The sequence below is a fragment of the Anser cygnoides genome, chromosome 17, assembly GCF_040182565.1.
Source record: "Anser cygnoides isolate HZ-2024a breed goose chromosome 17, Taihu_goose_T2T_genome, whole genome shotgun sequence".
In the NCBI taxonomy this organism is placed as follows: domain Eukaryota; kingdom Metazoa; phylum Chordata; class Aves; order Anseriformes; family Anatidae; genus Anser; species Anser cygnoides.
Window position 1 is genome coordinate 9150404 of NC_089889.1, and position 19687 is coordinate 9170090.

The 19687-nt window shown below is 45.6% G+C and overlaps 1 protein-coding gene across 1 annotated transcript in view; it reads left to right on the plus strand.

The window, feature by feature from the left end:
• PPIL2 (peptidylprolyl isomerase like 2) overlaps positions 1-14752 on the plus strand; it is a 72165-nt gene extending 57413 nt beyond the window's left edge. The window contains exons 16-20 of the mRNA XM_048063659.2: positions 1428-1484; positions 10600-10672; positions 10821-10883; positions 11423-11562; positions 13363-14752. Of these exons, the coding sequence (XP_047919616.1) occupies positions 1428-1484; positions 10600-10672; positions 10821-10883; positions 11423-11562; positions 13363-13456 (427 nt within the window). The 3' untranslated portion in view covers positions 13457-14752. The remainder of the gene's footprint in view (positions 1-1427; positions 1485-10599; positions 10673-10820; positions 10884-11422; positions 11563-13362) is intronic.
• Positions 14753-19687: the final 4935 nt, after the last annotated feature.

The window sequence follows — 19687 nt, forward strand, 5'->3', positions numbered from 1 at the left end:
GTGAAGTCCTTGAGAGACTCCAGCTGCCCGTATTTTTAAAACTTCCTAGGCAGTGTTTAGAGACTTTGGGCAACTGTTGTGACCTTAGGAACTGGTTCTCTCCCCATAGGTGGTGGTCACTGCAATGCAGAGTGAGCTGGGTTCCCTGTGTAAAGAGAAGCTCAAGTAACGCTCAGGACTTCTCTCCCCAGATGACCCTGAGTTATATTTATTCCATTGTCCTTAATTTTATTTTGACTGCAGTGCTGGTTGAGGAGCTTTCTCAGAATATTTGCCTCTGCTCAGATTTTTTTTTATTACTGTCTATATCTATTACTATATACTATCTTAAGTGACCATCTGATAATCTACGTATTTGGATATCTAAGAATAAAGTGGTGCAAAGAACCCATGCACAAGGCTAAGTGGTAATGTACGCCCTGTGTGGGAGTTTGCATTTACAGTGTCTCAAAGCTTTCCCAGGGCAAGCTACGTTTTAATAGATTGTCTAGTAGATTGCAGCCCCTCCTATTTGCAATCATATAACTTCCTGAGGCAGTGGCTTATATGGAAAAGTGCTTTTGGAATGTTTATATATTTTTAGCCGTCTCTAATGTAGTGTAACAGATGGAGACAGGGAGGAGAGCCAGTACTGCATGTCCAGCCAACGTGGGCCATCGTGGTCTGCAGACCACAGAGTGGAAACCTCTGTCTCATACGCTTCTAGTCCAAGTCTCCCAAAGAAGCATTAAGCTTTAGAGAAAAGCTTTAGTAGTAAAGATTACTTTGGATTTTTTATTTCAGTTTCTGTGTTTAAGTTTAAAAATAACACACACAACTAAAAATCCAAGTTACACAGCTTTTCATTGCTTCTGACACTTTCAAGTGTTCTTCTGCCATGTTTGTACCAAAACACAAATTTGCTCTGTCCAGAGGAGAGATGGGTCATAGATGGTTCAATTTAATGGAAAAATAAATAAATAAATGCAAATAGTAGATATCCAAAAAGATAAAAGTTTACACTGGCAGAGGGTTGTTGTGTTATATAAGTGCATTTGCTGGATACAAGCTCCCAGTCATGCACAAGAAATGTCCTCCTCAAGCAAGAACCATGTATCACTGTCCTGCAGTGAGCTTTCCAAAGCCTGCCTGGCCAAGAAGGCAGATGCTCTGATTATTTTTGGACATGGTACAAACCACCATGTTTGGAGTACTGATTGGGGATGTTGGTAAGGCATAAAAATGAGAGGTCCAAACTCCACAAATCCAAGACAAAACCCACAAAACAAAGAAGTTAAAGGATGTTTGGCCAGCTGGACTCCAGAAAAGAGAGAAATCTGTCTCTTTGCAGAGGGCTGTTACATACATTTTCTGGTTTTAAGCATAGCTTGCTATTGCTGAGTTTCAATGAGATAATATGCTAACCCTTATGTCTTTATTCCTTCCAGCTTTATCACATTCCGGTCTTGTGCGTATCTGGACAAGAAGCATACAGTGTTTGGAAGGTATGTGAAAGATATTGTGAGAAGCAGTATAGCACATGTACTCTCCAGTGTGTCTAAAACCTAGAGAGAAGAAGCTGTTGATTTTTGAAATTGAGCTGGAGCAACCTCCTAGTTCATAATCCAGTTCTCTTTGTAATGAGTAGGTGGCCAACATCTCTTCAGTGCCAGTCATCAGATTCTGCTGTGTTTTTATTGGTTTTGTTTTTAACTCTTTCCATCACTGTAAATTGCCTTATTTCCCTTTGTTGGGTGGTTGTCCAGGGAGTCAAGAACAAAGTAATCATCATCCGGTAACAAACCATGTTAGTGTTTGTGCACGCTAATTGCTGGGACACAAGAGATTACCTCTTCAACATTGCTTTCATCCTCTTAGGAGCTGTCAGCCAGCAAATTAGTTGTGACAGGGCTGCTCTTCCTCATGGCGTAGAACATAGTGCTTCTGCATACATTACATCTTTTGACTTTTTTATTGTTTTTCATTCTATTCTTCCTTTATTTCCGACAGTTAGTATTGGTATAAAATCTATGGGTGTGCGTGTATATGTACACGCATACACATATAAGATATTGCCAATGCCAAGACAGCAAGGGAACTTCATTCTTCGTGAAGAAGTCTTTTCCAGTCAAGCCATCACATGATAAAGATGAAGGAGTATATTACAGAACATATTAGAAAATATTTGTATTGCAGAGAGACAATTGTATTGTTTGTTCTTTGCTTCCTTTGCTGCAGGTACATGGTATATACTAGGTCACACACAGCTATTCTAACAAATGTCTTGCTGCAAAAGGCAGAAAGGGGAATTTTACTAGCCTGCTTCTCTAGTAGTTCCTGAGGAATTTACGGTCTTTTTAAAAATGAAGATTTGGGTTTTAATCTTTTCCTAGTTTTATCTGTTAGAAGGGCAGCAATTAAAAATAAATACATATATTGATTACTTTGGATGTTATACATTAGTGCAGTATAATGAAAGTGATATATTTAATCCATCTTCTCTGCTTGTGAGTTCTTGAGACAGAAGCTGGCTTCATTTTAAACAATTATATTAGTATATTAGTTCTGATACTGATTCTGCAGTAATTGCACCCTTTGAAATATATTACTTTATCCTTTTTCAGGTATATCCTAGGAAAATTCAAAGTTATTTGTCATTTGGTAAAAGCAGATAAATAAAGCAAATTCTGATACTGAAAGCTGAGAGCAAGTATATTTGTGGAGGAATTACATTACCTGTATCTTAAGACTATTTCACTTAAGCTACAATGTGAGTCCTCCTTGCAAAAATCCCATTAAATCTAATATGGTAATGCTGTTAACCTGAGCTTGCCACCTCATCAAATAGTATTTGGGTTAGAACAGCTCAGCTGAAAATTTGACTGTTCTTCAATTTTGGGTGCAACCTGGCTTCAGTGAGCCTACTGCGTAGTCCTCTGGTGTCTTTACTGTGTTTTCTCAGTGTGCTCCAGTTCTACCATAATTCACCCAAAAAGAATTTGGAGAGTGGCTGAGCTTACTGCAATGCAGGGAACGTGCTCCAAGAAGCCTTTGCAGCAAGCATAACATTTTGAGTACCTTGTGAGCAAAATAGCTTAAAATATTTCATGCTGTACATTGTACATTAGAGAGAAATTACTTCAGTATGGGTAACTGGGTAAATATATAGCAGAGATTTATGCAGTGGCAGTGTTAGCAAAGACTCTTCATTGCTGATTTGTGCTTGCTACTATAGAAATCTGAATTTGGTTGCCAGAGTAAGGAAGTAACGCTGCTTTCAGAGCACGGCAAATTTCCTTTGTATTTAAGCTAAGAATAACCTTTACAATAAAATGTTGATTTCGAGTCATGTTTGTCTGACTGCATAACAACTGAGTGCCATCTTCATCTGAATACTGGGCAGGTGAATTTTACTCTGGGTTCTCCTGCATGTAGAAGACAATTAATTCAAAAAATGTCAGAGATGCCAGGATAGATGCATTCCATTCTCCCCATACATATCTACAAACTGAATACTTGAATAATTGAATTTGCCTACAAATTTAATACAAAAGCCTGATGTATGCAGCTCTTTAGGTCTGTATTCTGTAATCAAATTCCTTCAGCTATTCTTATCTGTATTTGTTTTTAAAAGCCATAAAAGCCAAAAGATTCGAGACATTCTCTCTCTAGTGAAACTCCTGCTATTTTAGATCCTGGGTGTTTCCAGGATTTGGTGACTGTATCTGATCTTGGACTCTAAAGGACAATAATATCTGGAAAGCATATCTAGATATAATATCTAGGGTTAAGAATAGAATGAACCCATGAAATCAAAATTCTTTGTTTCCATCAATGTTAAATTGGGTTGGCTCAACTGGATGTTTACTGGCCTGCTGTGACTTTTGCATAGATTTCAGGATTATTTATTTCAAGTAATCTAAAAACCTAAATACTCTGAGCTCAGTTGTGCCCTCAACTATCTCTATGCAGCTCTGGTTCATGTTAATAAATGTGACATATATATCTTTGAGAACAGAATTTGACCTCTTTGTAATTGTATAGAACTTTTCAGCAGGCGTTTCGTACCTATGAGAACAGAAAAAGCGCAACCATTCCCCACCCTTTTTTTTTGTGGTCCTGTGTGGGATGGAGCATTGACAGGTTCCTTCTCTTGAGAGCTGCATTTTGTTCATGCCCCCACTGGTTCGAAGCACAGTTTTTGCATAGTAGCAGCTATTAAGAGTTATGTGTTTGGCTGTTAAGTGTGTTTGAAAAACATGCCAGCTGCAGGCAGTGGGGTTCTGTGTGGTGGCACATCTCCGGCTTTGTGCACAGGGATCTCCAAGTCTCAGGAGAAGGCTAGAGCTGGAGGATAGGGAGAGCATCTTGTCATGGTTGTGCTGCCCACCATGGCAGTAATGAGGACAGATGTTACTGAAACGAAAGGAGATAATTTGGCATGGATGGGGAGCAAAAACAAAGGCAGAGAGAGAAAAAGGCCTTCCTTGGGAGGTGTGTTGCAGGCTGCGTGGATTTCCTGCTCCCGCAGAGCTGCCTAGATTAACTTAGTAATTATCATTTCTAGTAATTACCATTTCTCCTGACTTAGAGAATGCTGTAATTAACTTGAAAACTAACTGGTGGCTTTTGTTTGCTTCTAGCTGGCTGGTAAGGGGGTTAATTTAGAAACTCAAATAATGTAAACCAACAGACTGGAGTTAGCTCTGCGTAACGCAGGTGATAAACATTTTCAGGTGACTGCTGCAAGGGGAAGGTCCTGTCTGCTGCTGCTCTGTGGTGCTGTGTGAGGGAGGGTCCCCCTTACCCATGCCACAACTGGGAATTCAACTGTTCCGTGAGCTGCATGAGCTACAAGGACGTTACTGCCTAAAGACCAGTATAGGCTTACGTTCTTGTCTGGAATGCTTTATGAAATTTAGATGCAAGCACATCCCATCTGTGTTATTTTATTTTCTGTTACTGCAATGCTCATAACTGCTGCGGATCAGAGACAAGTCCATTTGGCCCTTTAAAAGTAAAATAGAAACATAATCTCTGTGCCAGAGAGCTGACTGTGTAAGTAGAAAAGAGAGTGCTTATAGGTGCAGGGCAGTTACAGCAGTGACCCTGTCAGCTACCTTTCAGCAAAAGTTTGCACTTTCTTTCAAACCAAAGAAGAAGAAAGCCCCAGGGAAAATGAAATGGTTTTGTGGACTGTTTTGGGGAGTCCATTCCAAGGCTAAAGGGACCCACAAAAAGTCCAGGTTTGGAATGCTAGTGCAAGGTGATTGAGCTGTTCTGATCGTTAGGAGGGGAGAAATACTTGCTCTCTGAGTTGTGCGTGAGATTTAAGACAAGCAGGGCATGGCAGGCTTGGAAGTGAGGGCAGGCTGCAGGTATGCAATGCGATTAAGAAGAAGGGCAAGAGAGGGAGCAGAAAGAGAAGTGTCATGGTCAGAATGCCAAAGCTGGAAATGATTTGTGCAACATTTCTGTAAGTTTATCAGAGTACCACCTGTGTGTCAAGGTCTGAGAAAAGGATGTGGAGACTGAGGAGTCTCCTCAGCAGAGATGAGCATCTGGAGGACAGTTTTTCCCTGTATACATGGCTGCATGTATCTGCTTACGCAGATCTTTTAATGGTCTCTTGAGATTTCTACCGCTCATTCTTCAGTTCTGGTGTTCCTGGAAATATGAACGAGATGGTTTGGGAAACCTCATGCTTAGTCAAATTTGAGGTACTGTTAGTAGCTGACATCCACTCAGCTTAGGCTTCTCTTTCCTTCCTTCCTCCCTTTGCCAGATGCTTTTGTGGAGGACAGATTTCTTCCCTTGGATTAGCATTACTCTATTAAATATGTCTTAACCTGTTTAATGCTCCCTACTGCGATCCTGTAGAATGGAGCGATTAAAGCAACTGTTGTCCTTTAAAGCGAGAGCTGGGTAAAACTGCTACAGTGCATTACTCAGTTACTCAGATATGGTAAATAATGCACAGGGTCTGTTTCCATTTGTGACATTCCCTGCATGATTTGAATCCATGAACTTCCATGGTTTCTAAGCTGGGAAACACATTTTTGTTGCTCTTCTGCTTTAGTCCATCTGAGGAACAGAGAAATTGTGTGACAGTGGAGGAAGAGCTGATTGCATTGTTGAATCTGTGTAGGGGGCCTGACCTAATTCTGCACTGCAGAGGCTGCTCCCAGACAGCAGGGCAGGAGCGAGGAGCAAGGTGGGGAAGTAAAAGCAGGAGGGAGCCGCGGTGCGACCGCCTGCAGCACGCGAGGGCTGGGCTGTCCGAGCAGCATGAGGGCTGGTGCCGCTTGTCAAGACAGTTGTATGATCTCTGAAGAGGAACCTGTGCCAAAGCAGAGAAATCCTTACATGCCGGGTTCATCTGTTGAGTCTAGTTTCAAAGTGCTTTTCTCCAAGTTGCTTCATTTTTTTTTGATGCCCTTCGTTGCTGTCTCTCACCTCCTATATTAAGCCCTTATGAGAAATTGAGATGTTTTGACTGCATCATCGTTACAAGTTTGAATTGCTTGCTCCGTTTCAGATGGGGTGTATACATAGAAAACATTTTGTCCCCAGTGAGTGTACATGTTTGTGCATGTATATATTGTCCTCTGTCTGCATATAAATGCATGTACTTTTTTTTTTTAATAAAAATAAGCTTGAGGGCAGAATATATTTACAAAACAACGTTTCTTTCTGGTTTCTGTTTCTAGTTTCAAACTTTTTTTTTTTTGCAAAAGTCCAGGCATTGTTCTTGTATCGTCTTCTGACCAGGAAACTCTATCGTCTTGTACTGCTGCCATCCCCAGCACTGCATAAGGCTTAATTCCTATAATTCTTCTAAACAAAAATATGAGAACTGGGAAGTTCATGTGTGAATGTTTGTGGGTCTGTTAAGGAGTTGCAGTTTTCTTTGGGAGCAGCACTGACTAAGATAGCACTGAGACTTGCACTGGCATATTGCAAATGCATAGAGCTTGCTCCACATATTTCACTTACACTTCATGCGAAGACTTTGGCAGTGATATGAGACAAGGTTACTAGTTTGCATAAAAGAGCTATAACAGGAAGTAGGATTTTAAGTAACATCTTTAAATTTGAGATGTAAAGATTTCCAGTGCTAGCTTAGCTCACTTTTAAGAAAACAGAATTACATGAGTAAAGACAATTTTTTTCTTTTCACTGCTATGCTAACAGAAAAAAATCTAAATGTACCTACCTTGTCACCCATGCTTAAATGTAATGCAACATTTATCAAGCTCCTCTAAAAATACAACAAGCTGTCTCAGGGATGCTGAGCTAAATATACAGTTGAGATCACCATTTCAGCATCTACTGGAAGTACATAGCTAAGCTTCAGTTTCACTGGTTGTTCTAATGTAAGTGGTGTCTTGAAGGTGTCACCCTTTCCACTGCAGGTTGTCATCTGAACAGCTGTTTAAACCTCACAGGAACTTGCCTGGTGCAAGGACAAAGCACGCATGGCACCTTGAAAAAGGAATAGAGCCAGAAACAGTGGAAAAGGTTAAACTTGTTTCTGCCCTTCTCCCTCCCCGTTGCTACTGAGCCCCCAAGTTAGTGCCGGGGCCCCTGAGTGTTATCACCATATCTAAAGACAAAAACTTTTATTGAGAACTCACTGTGCTGACACTGTAATATGCATAGAAATACTCTATACAAAGTGCTAGAGAAGAGAAGATGGGTGTAAAAGAAATCAGTTTTCTGTTTTAGAGAAAAGAAACTAAGACAAGAGAATATTCTCTGCAGGCCCATAGCTACAGTGACATGAGAAGGACATCATGTCATCACTTGTCACTGACAGTGAGTGAGGAGCACCCTTGCTAGAAACGGTGCTTGAAACTAAGGAAAGCTGCTGGTAGAATCAGAGCTGACTTTTTTGTATCAGCTGGCATGAAAGGGTCATCTTATCACTGTGGGAAGAAGGCAGCGACACCAAACAGATGCCCTGCTCCAAATTCCAAAACGTTTACCTAACTGCTGGTGCTCCAGATGAAAGGAAACTGCTGAGAGCCGCATCCCTGGAGCACCTTTCTGCCTGTCTGCAGTCTTAAGTGGAGTTTATTTGATGTCTTAACTTTGCTACAGGTAATGCCGATTCTTTTATGTCAAGGCAATCTTTACCACCAACAGCAGAAATGATAGAAGGTATTAAAACAACATAGGTCCTACAAAAAGTGCTAACTAGCAATTTCTCCTTGTATTATTTTTGGTCCTTGAAAGGTAGATCTAAAAGCTACCAAACCATCTTGAGGGTAACAACTTTTTGTTCTTCCCCCGTAGCTCTCTATAATCATCTCAAAATAGACAGTATTTAGGTAATTTGCTTCTGACCTGTGAATGCCATGTCTATCACAGCTCTTAAAATGTACAAGTGACAAAATATTCCCAATAATGTTTAATTAGCACAGCGAATGAAGATTCGTGAGTATCGCCAAAATGCATTAGGGCTAATATCGTGGGAGGTCTAGCCATGGGCTAAGGGCTTACTCAATTGAGGTTGTCAGTGCATAGCTGATCTGGCTATTTCAAATTATCAGAACCTAATTAAATGGAAACATGCGAGCAGATAATGAATGGAGCTGTTGGCTAGAAAATCCTCCAATATTAAAACAGAAGTTTCCTTTAGGGACAGTTAGAATACAGTGAATGTATCTTAGGCTGCGTGTTAATCATTGATATTGTAAGTGAACCTGATACTGGCCTGGAGGAAGATTTTGAAACTGGATTTTTGTTAGGAACGTTCTGAAGTTCATGCAGGGTTTTCAAGCAGCTCTGTGCTGCTCTGGGGAAATTCCCCCAGTGTGCTACCTCCAGTTCCAAGTGAATGAATCTGTTTTAGCCTGCATCAGTGTTTTTTAATTGCTCTTAAAAGTCACAGCCTGATTACAGAGTATTGACAGACCCCTGGGGAATAGAGGGGAGAAGTTCAGAACAGTGCAACAGCAACAAACTTTTTGAAAGGACCGCTTGGTTCAGGGCAGGTGCTAGCAGCACCTTCTCTAACTTGGGAGCATTTTCTTTTCTGTTACTGGGTCTGTCTTTCTGGTCTTCTTTTGTGCCTATTTTACCCTGTTTTGTGGCTGCAGTGAGTTGCAGTAAGGGGCAGCCCTGGGCTCCTTGGTGGCCACATCGTGCCCTCTCGCTGCAGAGCTCCTGGACCCAAGCTCCTCTGGCTAAGGGAGCAGTGTTTTTCAGAATTGTGGCTGCTTCTCATTGTCCCACAGACATTAATATGGGCTGTATTTTTGGTTCCTGGCCATGTGGCTTGGCTTTGTTAAAACAGATGTTGTCCAGCTACAGTCTGCCTTTCTAAGGGATCTGGATCTCTCAGCATCAGCGACCTGTCTTCGTCTTTATTTACTGCTCTTCTAAGTATAGCCTTTTTCAAATTTAATTGGGGATGATGATGTGGATAAAAGTGTTAAATACCTTGGGACCAAGATCTGATCCCAACAGGACCCCTTTGGAAACATACTGACTCAGAGGTTCCTATTTAAAATTAGATTTTGACACCTGTCAGCCAGTTTTTTTATTTAATGTATGCTGTGTTCACTTCATATCGTTCTGGTTTCTCAATCAAAATATCAGCCGCCTTCCAGAAGTCTGTTCCACTGACACTGTTATCCCTATTAGCCACATCTGTCGGCTCAAAGATAGAAGGTGGTTTGACAGACTCTGTTTTCCACAAAACCTTGTTGATTGCTGTTACTTATTTCCTTTCTTTCTTAATCATGTCCTGTCTCCGCCATTCCATTATTTTGCTGGGATAGATGCCAGGATGACAGGCTTATAATTATCTGGGTCACCCCATTTATCTTTTCTAAATATCCTTTTCTGGAACTTTCCCATTGTTCCGTGCCTTTTTTTTTCCCCTTTTTTTTTTTTGAAGTACAAGCCATATAACAGGCCAAAAAGTCTTCAGCCTTTCTTAAACATCTTGGAGCAAGTATTTGGATATGTTGCCTTGAAGGATGAGAGGCTGGTGATCTAACGTCCTCCTAAATAAAACCTGCAATGAAAAGTGTCCCAGAATTTTCTTGTGTCTGTGACTTGATGCTCTGCTGCTTTCCCAGAGCCCTGACCAAGTTCATGGCTGTAAGTAAAAAATCGGAAGTTAATGAAAACATTTGCTTTCTTGACCCAGTCTGGTTTATTTTTCAAAGCTCATGGGAGTAACAAATAAGATCCAAATTTATGCATGTAACGTTAGCAAGTTGAACCCATTTTGAAATGGGCTTGTGTTTTCTTGCACAGACAGCTACCCACAGTCACTCTTTCTCCATCTGGCTGGTTTGTGTACACTAAAAAGGCTACTAAGTTTTTGGACAACTGTCTTTGCTTTATTTCTGAATATTTGACTTTTTCATGTTCCATTTAATTTTGAATTCAAATCCCAGATTTGAGGAAAAAATTCTTACCATCCACAGTGAATGACATTATGTCAAGTCTTCCAGACACGGTTGCTGATTCCCCTTCCCCCAACCACAATGGTTTAAAAATCTGCTAGAGTAATGGGCAGAAATTAGATATATTAGATGTAGGGGAGCAAGAATTTTTTGAAGTGTATTGTGACAACAGGAAATTGTGTCTTTTCTCTTTTAGAGTGGTTGGTGGCTTTGAGACTCTGACTGCTATGGAGAATGTGGAAAGTGACCCAAAAACAGACCGCCCCAAGGTAACTGTGCAGTGACAGGAGGCAGTGAACGTGTGGCCCTGCATGGCAGTGTGGTTCACCCTGCTGCTGCTTCCCAGAAAGCAGAACCTGGGGGTGGTGGTTTGGCTTAATCAGAGATTCAGTTGTTGTTCTTCTCTTCTGCTCCCAGGAAGAAATACGAATTCAGTCAACAACCGTTTTTGTTGATCCGTATGAAGAGGCGGATGCCCAGGTGAGGATAGAGTTATCTTGTTTGATAGGCCAGAGCTCTTCTTTTGAGAACTCTGTAGCTTAGTAACTTCAGTTTTTATCCCAGCTTGTTCCTTGTGGAGACCACACTTCTCCCATGCCTTTTCTTTGTGCCTCCCTCTGCATGTGGGAGCCCCCTGGCCCATATGGGTGCAGGCTAAAATTAAACATCAGCCATTTAGCATTGCCTCGTGTGCCAGGATCATCACTGCTGTTCCGTTGGAGAGGTCGTTGTAGCTCGGTCTGGCACAGCTCCCAATCAGTCACACTTACGATGGCTTCCTTTCCAAACACCCACAGTAGCTGCCAGTAGCTGCAGGTGAGATGAGAGGAATTTTGTTCTAATGGCTGCAGACAGCCAGTTTGTAGTGGCCCTTGAGGTCTGGCTCCTGAAGCCTGCCCTGTAATCAGGGCAGTGCTGATTGCTGTCTTAGAGTGCTTTAGAGTTTCAAAGAACTGTAGACATTGCCTACTTACTCTGGACTAGCTCTTGCAACAGATTGCACTCTTTGTTTCCCACAGGTTGCTGCAGAAAGAGAGAAGGCTCAGCAAGAAGAAGAAGCAGCCAAAACAAAAGCTGAGGTGATCCCACCAAAGAAAGAGGTCCAGACTCCTAAAACTTACCGTCAGGGGATTGGAAAATACATTAACATGGCTGCAGCGTAAGTTCCCTGCCCAACTGATCTCCGTTCAGTGTTTTAGTTGCCTTTCCTGCTGGATGCTGACCCTGACCAGTATTGTTGCTTGGCTTGGGGCTATCTGCTGAGACTCTCGAATAGGCCAGATGTTTGGTTTGTGCCAGCAGGCGTTGCAAAGACACTGTCATGCAGTAGTCAGAGTTCCCTCTAGTTCTGTTGTTTTGCAAGATTAAAAGTTAACTGAGCTTTTGTTTTTGCACTTGAACATGTCTGAGATGGTCTTTAACAGCATGTGCAGACTTCACAACCGTAAATACATTTCCACAATGCAGAAGTCCTTGAGAAGGAACTGTACTGCCGCTTCCTCTACCATCTTTCTACTCTGGCCTCTTCCCCTCCAGCAGCTATTTTTGAAGGCCACTGTCCCATGGATGTTTTTTCCTTTAGCAGCTTCTACCCTGCACAAAGGGTGCCTGAAACACATATCTGTCTGCTGATCTGCTTCCCTGTGCAGCCACACAAACAGTCGTACCAGCACAACTGAAATGGCCAGAAAGGGGAGCAGGTTCTCAGGCTTGCTGCGGGAGCACAGGGTGTCTGGCAAGTAGCTTCAGGGTGCCTGGCAGGTTGTACAGGCTTGTCCCAAAGCATCCTCTCCCAGACACCCTTTGTACACCCGTTGGGATTGGCAGCATCGCTTGCTTTCCTAAGGACAGTACAGAATCCTGCCTCAGCAGAAGATTAGCATGAGTTTTGGATAAATTAAAATAAATGCCTTCTACTTGATTTTTAGCAGACTTCTGTAAAAACATTTGCAAAAATGCTGTTGTCTGTCTGCTGCATAAAGTCGTGTATTTATGTGTACACAGATTTGGACAACTACTTAATCAGCTTGTATGTGCCTATGTGACGTAAAGGCACTTGCATAACTGTGAGAATAAAAATATGACAGTCCATGTAGGACGGTTTCATGTGTATGTCAGTTAAATATTTCAGTTACAAAATACTGCTTGGCCCTTAAAATATCATGTTCAGCTTAAAACTGCTGTCATTCTGCACTGTTACTTACAGAGGAAACCCATGCAAAGTTTGCAGCTGCAACAGCTCTGCAGAAAGGGCCAAGCTGTATAGAACAGAGTTTTCTTCCCTAGTCTATCACTCATTTCAGCCTGCCTTGAGTCTGGGAGTTTGGTCTATAGCAGCCCTTTGACAGGCTCAGGCTTCTCCCTGTCAACTGCTGTTAACTGACAACAAAACCCCAGTATGTGACCTGGCCACGTAGCGTTTCCATGGGGTTATAATCTTTGCTCAAGAGGGGCTGGGAATAGCAGCAGTGACTGCATCAGGCAATGCTCAAGAAACAGAGAAGGATCTCACAAACCTGCCCAGCTGCTTTACACCTAACTGCCCATAAATTCTTTTGCTGCCACAAATGCAGGTGAGAAGTGGCTCAAACTTTCATAGTGACTGTGGTTTTTTTTTATTATTATTATTATTATTATTTCAAAAAAAAAGGGAGCTGTTAAATGTTCATCTCTGACCTGGAGATCTTGCTAGGTCTTGAGCACGTTCCTCGAAGCGTTCAAAGCCCGACCGAACCATCCCCACAGACTGACACACTCTCCCTCTGTTTGGGTGAACCAAAAGCCCCGAGCCCCAGCCCCCCTGCAGTCCCATGCCAGCCCAGAGCTTGCACTGCTTTCTGATTTATAAGGGGTGAGCTGGCTGCAGCGTAGCTATTGCTGGGAGAGGAAAGGCAGCCAGCTGCCCTCGTCCCACTGAACAGTAAATAGTCCCTGAGAGTTGTTTTCATTTTGGCTCCAGGAAGCGCAGTGTGGAAGATGACGGGCCCTCAACAAGCACAGCTGCGAAGAAAGAGAAAAAGAGCACAGGCTTCGGGGACTTCAGCTCCTGGTAGCAGCGTGGGGAGCCTAGCACTGGGGCAGCACAGCAAAAAAGAAGAGGCGGCCTCCCACGTGTCCCTGAAGAGCCCGAAAGACAATCTGTCCTGGGGAGGGAAGGCACCAGCCTGCCCTTCCACTGGGGAAGAAAACTGTTGCTTTGTTAAGGGTGGTTAATGTGGCTTTGTCTTCTGCAGAGCTGCATTCCCCCAACTGCATCTTCCTCGAAGGCCTTTTTGTTGTTGTTTTGCTAAGTGGGGAGCAGGCAGCCCAGCTCCGCTGGGATTAGCTGGAGCCTTTCTCTGCTTGGCTGGCAGCAGACCAGGCAGAGCCCAGCCTTGCAGGACACTGCTTCAGTGAACAGCTACATTGGTGAAAGAGCTCCTTTTACAGGTAATCATTTCCAGACAAGCCGAGTCTGCCAAATGAACGAATGAATTAATGTGCTGGGGAAGCGCCTGTGCTGCTGTAGTGCCTTGTGGAGGGGAGGAGAGGGCTCCAGCCTGTCCTGCCCTTCCCTTCAAGCTGCATTTTGCTTGTTCTCAACAAGGACCAATTCTGTCTTTTGCTCTTACCTCCTGGGTGGACTGACTGCTGCCGATCTCCGTAGGGCCTTGCTCGCTCCAGATTGAGCTCTGTCTGCACCCGTGTAACAGCCTGGGAAGCAGCGAGACTGGACAGGGAGCCTGGTGTAACTGCACTACTTGTCCCTCTCAGTAGCTGGCCTTGCTGGAACCACTGGGGAGCCAGAGGGGCCTGGATGCCCCAGTTCAAACCTGCCCTCTGGTTCCAGAAATGTCAGCATGGAGCAATTGAGTGGGAACAGAAACAAGATTGCAGCATTTGTTTTATTAACCATCCCCAAAGCCTGCTCCTTGCAGGGGAACACATTTTTTTCTGCTCCAATATCAGTCCTCTCATTGTTAGGGAAAACCACGTAGTGTAGCTCACAGGCATCTCAGATATGTTCCTTGCACAGCCACAGATTATTAGGATGCTTAAAATAAAAAAGGCCTTATGGGGTACAGAGATATCAGCCTGGGAAATTTTATTCAAAAACAATGTTTGTTACCATCAGTTAGAGGTAGTATACTAGATACTGAACATTACTTCTCAGCTCATCTTAGGTGTTTTCAGATGACAGAAATACCCCTACCTATATCTGGCTGAGGAGATAGTTTTGTAATTACCTCTTTAACCAATAACGTTTATATCAGTAGCTCTATGTTTTAAGAGAAGTCTCCATTTATATGAAATCACTGTAAAAATTTTTGGTAAAAGGTTTTGCATTAAATGCTTTATTTTCTTTTGAATGCTTGTGTCTGACTGTTCAACTGTGATTTCCAAGACCATGGCATTGCCGAGTTGATTGTTTTATAAGGAAATGATTCATTTCTACTTTTTAAGATGCTTGTAAAGAACTCTGGGATCTTTGCGGATATGATTACATCTTTGTTAAATCATAGGAAGTTCAACCTCATTTGAAAGAATAATAGTTTTTTTTTTGTTTTGTTTTGCAACGTTTTGCAAGGTATAAGTTGGAAGTAACGCATGATTCCTGGAAAGGGATGTGATGGTACTTTCCTCAAGCTGAGTTTCTTCTGTCTTATTGGAACTTCATGCTTCTCCTGTACTGGCCTTTTCCTGGTAAATTCCTGGTAAATCCCTTTTACCTAATTCCTGCTTCAGCACATTTTGAAGTTGCAAAGTCCACAGTGTTGCTAGAGTTGTTATAGTCAGTTTAATGAAATCTATAAGAGTAATGGATTAAAATGGAGATTAGTATGAAAGAAAGGAGCTTTTGATTACAAGGAAGGCAGCAGAGGTGTGGCAAGGATTCCTGTTTCACCGAGTCCTTGTTACAGATTGATACAAATGACAGCTTCCTTTTGCAGCAGCTGGCTGCAGATAAGTACCCGCTTTCCCTTTCTACTTGAGTTTTTGTGCTGTGGTCTGCGAGGGACCGGTGCCTTGCTGCAGGACTGCTGGCCTTCCGCGCACTGCCTTTGCACTGCACTGGTCGCAATTTCCCACCATAACAAACACCAGGCACAAACAAAAACCCACAATTTCCTGGCTTCTAGGAAGGCTGTGTAACCTTTGAGCTTTGCTCTAAGCAGTGGTGAAACTCCTCAGTCTCCGCTTGACCCGAATCCAGCTCTGCCTGGGCTGCTGGTGCTTTCCCAGCCTCTCCTGGTTCCCGCTCCCTGCTGCATCCGATCCCTCACCGGCCGGGAGCTGCTGGCTCTGACCCATCCCCAGGGGCCAAGTGTTTTGGCCGAGGCTGTGTGCTGAGTCAGCTGCTGGGCTGGGGTTTGCAGCGCAGCGAGCACCGCCAGGACTTGAGCAGCCAGAGCGTGCAGCCTGCTCTTGTTCCAAACTCCCACCTCTCTGCTCCCTCTGACACCTCAACTTTTGCACAGTTGGTCAGGTTTTGGTTTTGTTTGTGTTTGTTTGTTTTTCACTTCAGCTTTTCTTCTGATCAGCAGAACCACAGGGACAAAGTGACACAAGCTCTTTTTTTTTATTATTTTAAATACAAGTCAAAATGTTTAGCAAGCTTGCTGGGCGCAAGGTGGGTACACAGAGCAGGGCAGTGTGGTGTAGCCATTGATTTTTAGAAAACCTGTCTCGCTGCAGGATGGCTTTCAGTTTCCACTACCTGGAAACGTTTTCTGAAACCTTTTCTGCCCCTTTAATCGCTTGGTTCTGCAGCAAGGACAGTGCCCTAAGCTCTAGCTCTGGCCTGAGGGACAGGCAGGGATTGTGTAGCCTCACTACAGAAAAACACTCCTGTGTGCTGCTATGCTATTTGTAAGCAGATTTTTTTTGTGTGTTTGTCACTTTCACGGTTGATGCTCTTAAAGGAGAGGAAAAAATAAGGATTTAACATAGCTTTTGTCTGGCCTTGACTGTAATAGCACCAGAGCTCTGTTACTTTGCTTTGCTCCACACCTGTCATTCTGCTGAAAAGCAGAGGCACTGGGTGACCGGCAAACTTAGCCCTTCCCGAGGTCTGGTGCTGCCACAGCAAATGCCACAAGCACAAAACACCTCGAGAAGGCAGCAGCATTGTGCGGTGGGGCTGGCAGCTGCGACTGCTCACTCCCATCCCGCCACAGAGACTTGGGGCACGCAGGAGCCACAGCCTGTCACCTCTGCTTTTTCTGGCATGACATCAGGAGGCCCTTCGAGGACTGTTGTGGTATTGTCTGTGTGGGAAGCCACGCTAATTTAATGGGTTTTAAACTAAACAGATGCAACTCTATTTCCATACTTACCAAGAGGAAAAAAACAGGATATTGTTCATTTTAGATTTGCCTGTTTCCCACTGGCTCCGACTGCTACAGCCCACTCCGTCGGAAGCAGGAGCTCAGACAGGCAATTGCTCTGCTTCAGCATCCAGGAAAGATCAAACTGGTGCCTATCCCTTGCAGGGCTGTGAAGTGCGAGTAGTTCACAGTCAAACTCTGTGTTTTGAGTTCTCCAGGAAAATCCCACTTCTCCCTCAGACTCCTTTCAAGAAAGGGACCAAGCAGTGACTGCTCCCTAGGGCCCAAGCTGCTCACCCCTAGGGTGAGAAGCCAGGGCGAGCACTTGCTTTCCTGCCCAAGTGAGCAGATGTTTGTGCCCATTCGGTCCCCTGGGCTTTGGCCTGATGTCCGTGGTCTGAGCCTTGATGCAGCTGCTGTTAAGGAGCAGGGGTCAGCCAAGAGCTGCCAGCAGGAAGCAGAACTCCCCTTTTACTGGGTCATGGCTGGGCTCCTACAGGCACTGGGCCCCACAGCTCCAGCACTTGGCCTTGCACTGAGGGCTGGGCTGGAAGGGTGGCATTGAGGCCGAGAGCCCCTGCTGAGGCTTCGTGGCTCTCACCTAGCAGGAAAAAGCAGAATTAGCAGCAGAAAAAGCTGATGTTCGTCTGCTCGATTCCCTTTAGAAGTGCCCATGATCCCATTGGGAGTAACGAGGCTGTGTCCGGTGTGGCTTCATGGTGTGGCTGCCCGGGTGGGCTGCAGCAAATTGATGCCATTGTGCCGTTGTCACCATGGCTTTCAGGACAGCAAGGTAAAAGCAGTCTTTAGAGACACCGAAACAGTTCAGGGCAGCTGCGGATTTTGTGGTCGTGCTGCTAACAAAGGAGGGGGGAGGTTGAAGGTGCTGGAGCCAGGCACGTGCCCTCAGGTTGGTGCCGCTGGCTCCATGCTCTTCCATAGGCAGCCGGGCAGCGCAGCACCGGTGGGTGCAGCCCCACCAGGCATGGTGACCCCAGCATGGGCTGTGTTGGGCCCCGTGGCCGGTGGCAGAGCCACAGCCAGCAGGAGGAGCTGGGGATAAACTCAAAAGATGCTGCGTTATGAGCTTAAAATATTACCAGGATCCCTCAGCCACCCCTCGCCAACGGTGTTTGGAAGGAACAGGATGCCGGAAACCTCATGCCAGGAAGCAGCTTTTATAAGCAAGGGGGGGATTTGCCAAACACCCCCCCAGAATATCCACACTGTTTGCTTTGGAGAAGGCAAACAAACTGCACTGGCCGAGCAGGAAGGAGGCGGGCAGCTGCTGGCCCCGGCTGGCAGTGGGTTGCAGCGTGCAGTACGGCCAGGGATTTCTTGCTTCTGCTTTCTTCGGAAATCAAAATTATTGTGGTGGCAGCAGAGGATTTAACTGCCCCGTGCTGTGACAGTGGGGAAGGGGCCGGAGGTGAGGCTGTGCCTGGGGCTGGCGCAGCCGCTCTGCTCTGTGAGGAGCTGGGCCGCCCGGTGGCACGTGAGGGATGCTGCCACTGAAGGGACACATGGCCATATGGGGCAGATCCCGGGGTGGCTCTGAGAAGTGTCTCCTCCTCAGTGCTCACGGAGGGAGCCTGGGGGCCCCCCAGTGCCCTGATGGGACGGGGGTCCCTGATTCCGCATTGCTGCGAAGCCCAGGCCCCAAAGGCCACGGGTGCTGCAGCTCTGTGTGGGGCAGGGCCAGGGCTGGAGGCCGTGCTCGGTACCTCAGCAAGGCCAGCACTGAGTCACCATTGCCGAGCTCAGGCGCTTGCAGCCTGGTGACTTCATCCCCTGAAAATAGCAGCCAGGGAGGGAAATGTCTCCCTGCCACAGCCGTGCCCGTGCAAACAGACAGGCTCTCGCGGCTGCCTGCGGCCCGGCTCCCTGCCCAGCACGCGCTGGGGGGCCGCTGGGGGAGACCCCTTCAGCAGTGCACTGAAAGCCCGGTGGCGGGAGCTGACATCCCCTTGGTACCAAAACTCCTCTCTTAAACAACCAAGCAGCTGAAGGCAAACGGCAGCGGGTCCTGCTGAGCAGGCAGAGCCACGTCCTGGCCCCAAAGCCTCAGACCAGGCCCGAGCCTCCCGGGGTGTGTGAGGATGCAAGGCCGTGTCAGGGTGGGTCCAAGAGGAGGGGAAGGGAAGGGAAAGGGGAGGCCCTGAACACCTCTGCAGTGCCACAGACAGCCCCGTCTGCCTCCCGGGGCTCTGCTGGGGCCTGAAGCCTGTCCTCTTGCATTCACACCTGTGGCAGACGTGGCTGGACCACTCCACTCGCAAAGACCTCAAGCATCTCTGTCCCATGTAAAAAGCAGGGACTGGTTGTACAGAAATGAATGTGCACTGAGGTAAAAGGGTGACACACAGCTTCCAGAGACAGTGCTGGGACTGTTTTTTTGAGTCCTCCTTGGTATTAATCTCTCAGAGGCAGAGGGAAAAAAAAATGCAGGTGATCGCCTATCCTGTAGCATGCTTTGTGGGGTTTCCACCTTCCGAGCAATTCCCAAACACCCACCTGTGGGCACGGAGGGCTCGGATGGAACCGACAAGCTCTGTCCTGCTGCCAGGGCCAACTCCTGCACCCCCTGCCCAGGCATGTGTCCGACCAGCACCCATCCCACAGCTGGCCCTGGCCAGAACCACCTGCATCGGCCACCCCTTGGGTGCCCAGGGTGGGAGCAGGAGATTTGCAGGGTTGCGATGCCAGCACCGACTTTGCTCGTGCCGGTTGCTTGTTTAAAGGTCAGCGGGGCTGGTGAGAGCAAGCTCAGGGCTCGCTGCTGCTCAGAGCTCATTTCTTGTTTGTCCAGAGCTGATTTCGTAAGAGGGAAAGAAAAGCAGAGGCCTCCCCTGGAGCTCCCGCTCCCACCGTGTGGGCTCAGCATGGAGCAGCCGGCCTCCTCCTGTGCTGCTGGCCAGGGGCTGCTCCCCTCAGGGGCTGCTGTGCATGGCTCTAGCCTGCTTGCTTCAATATTTT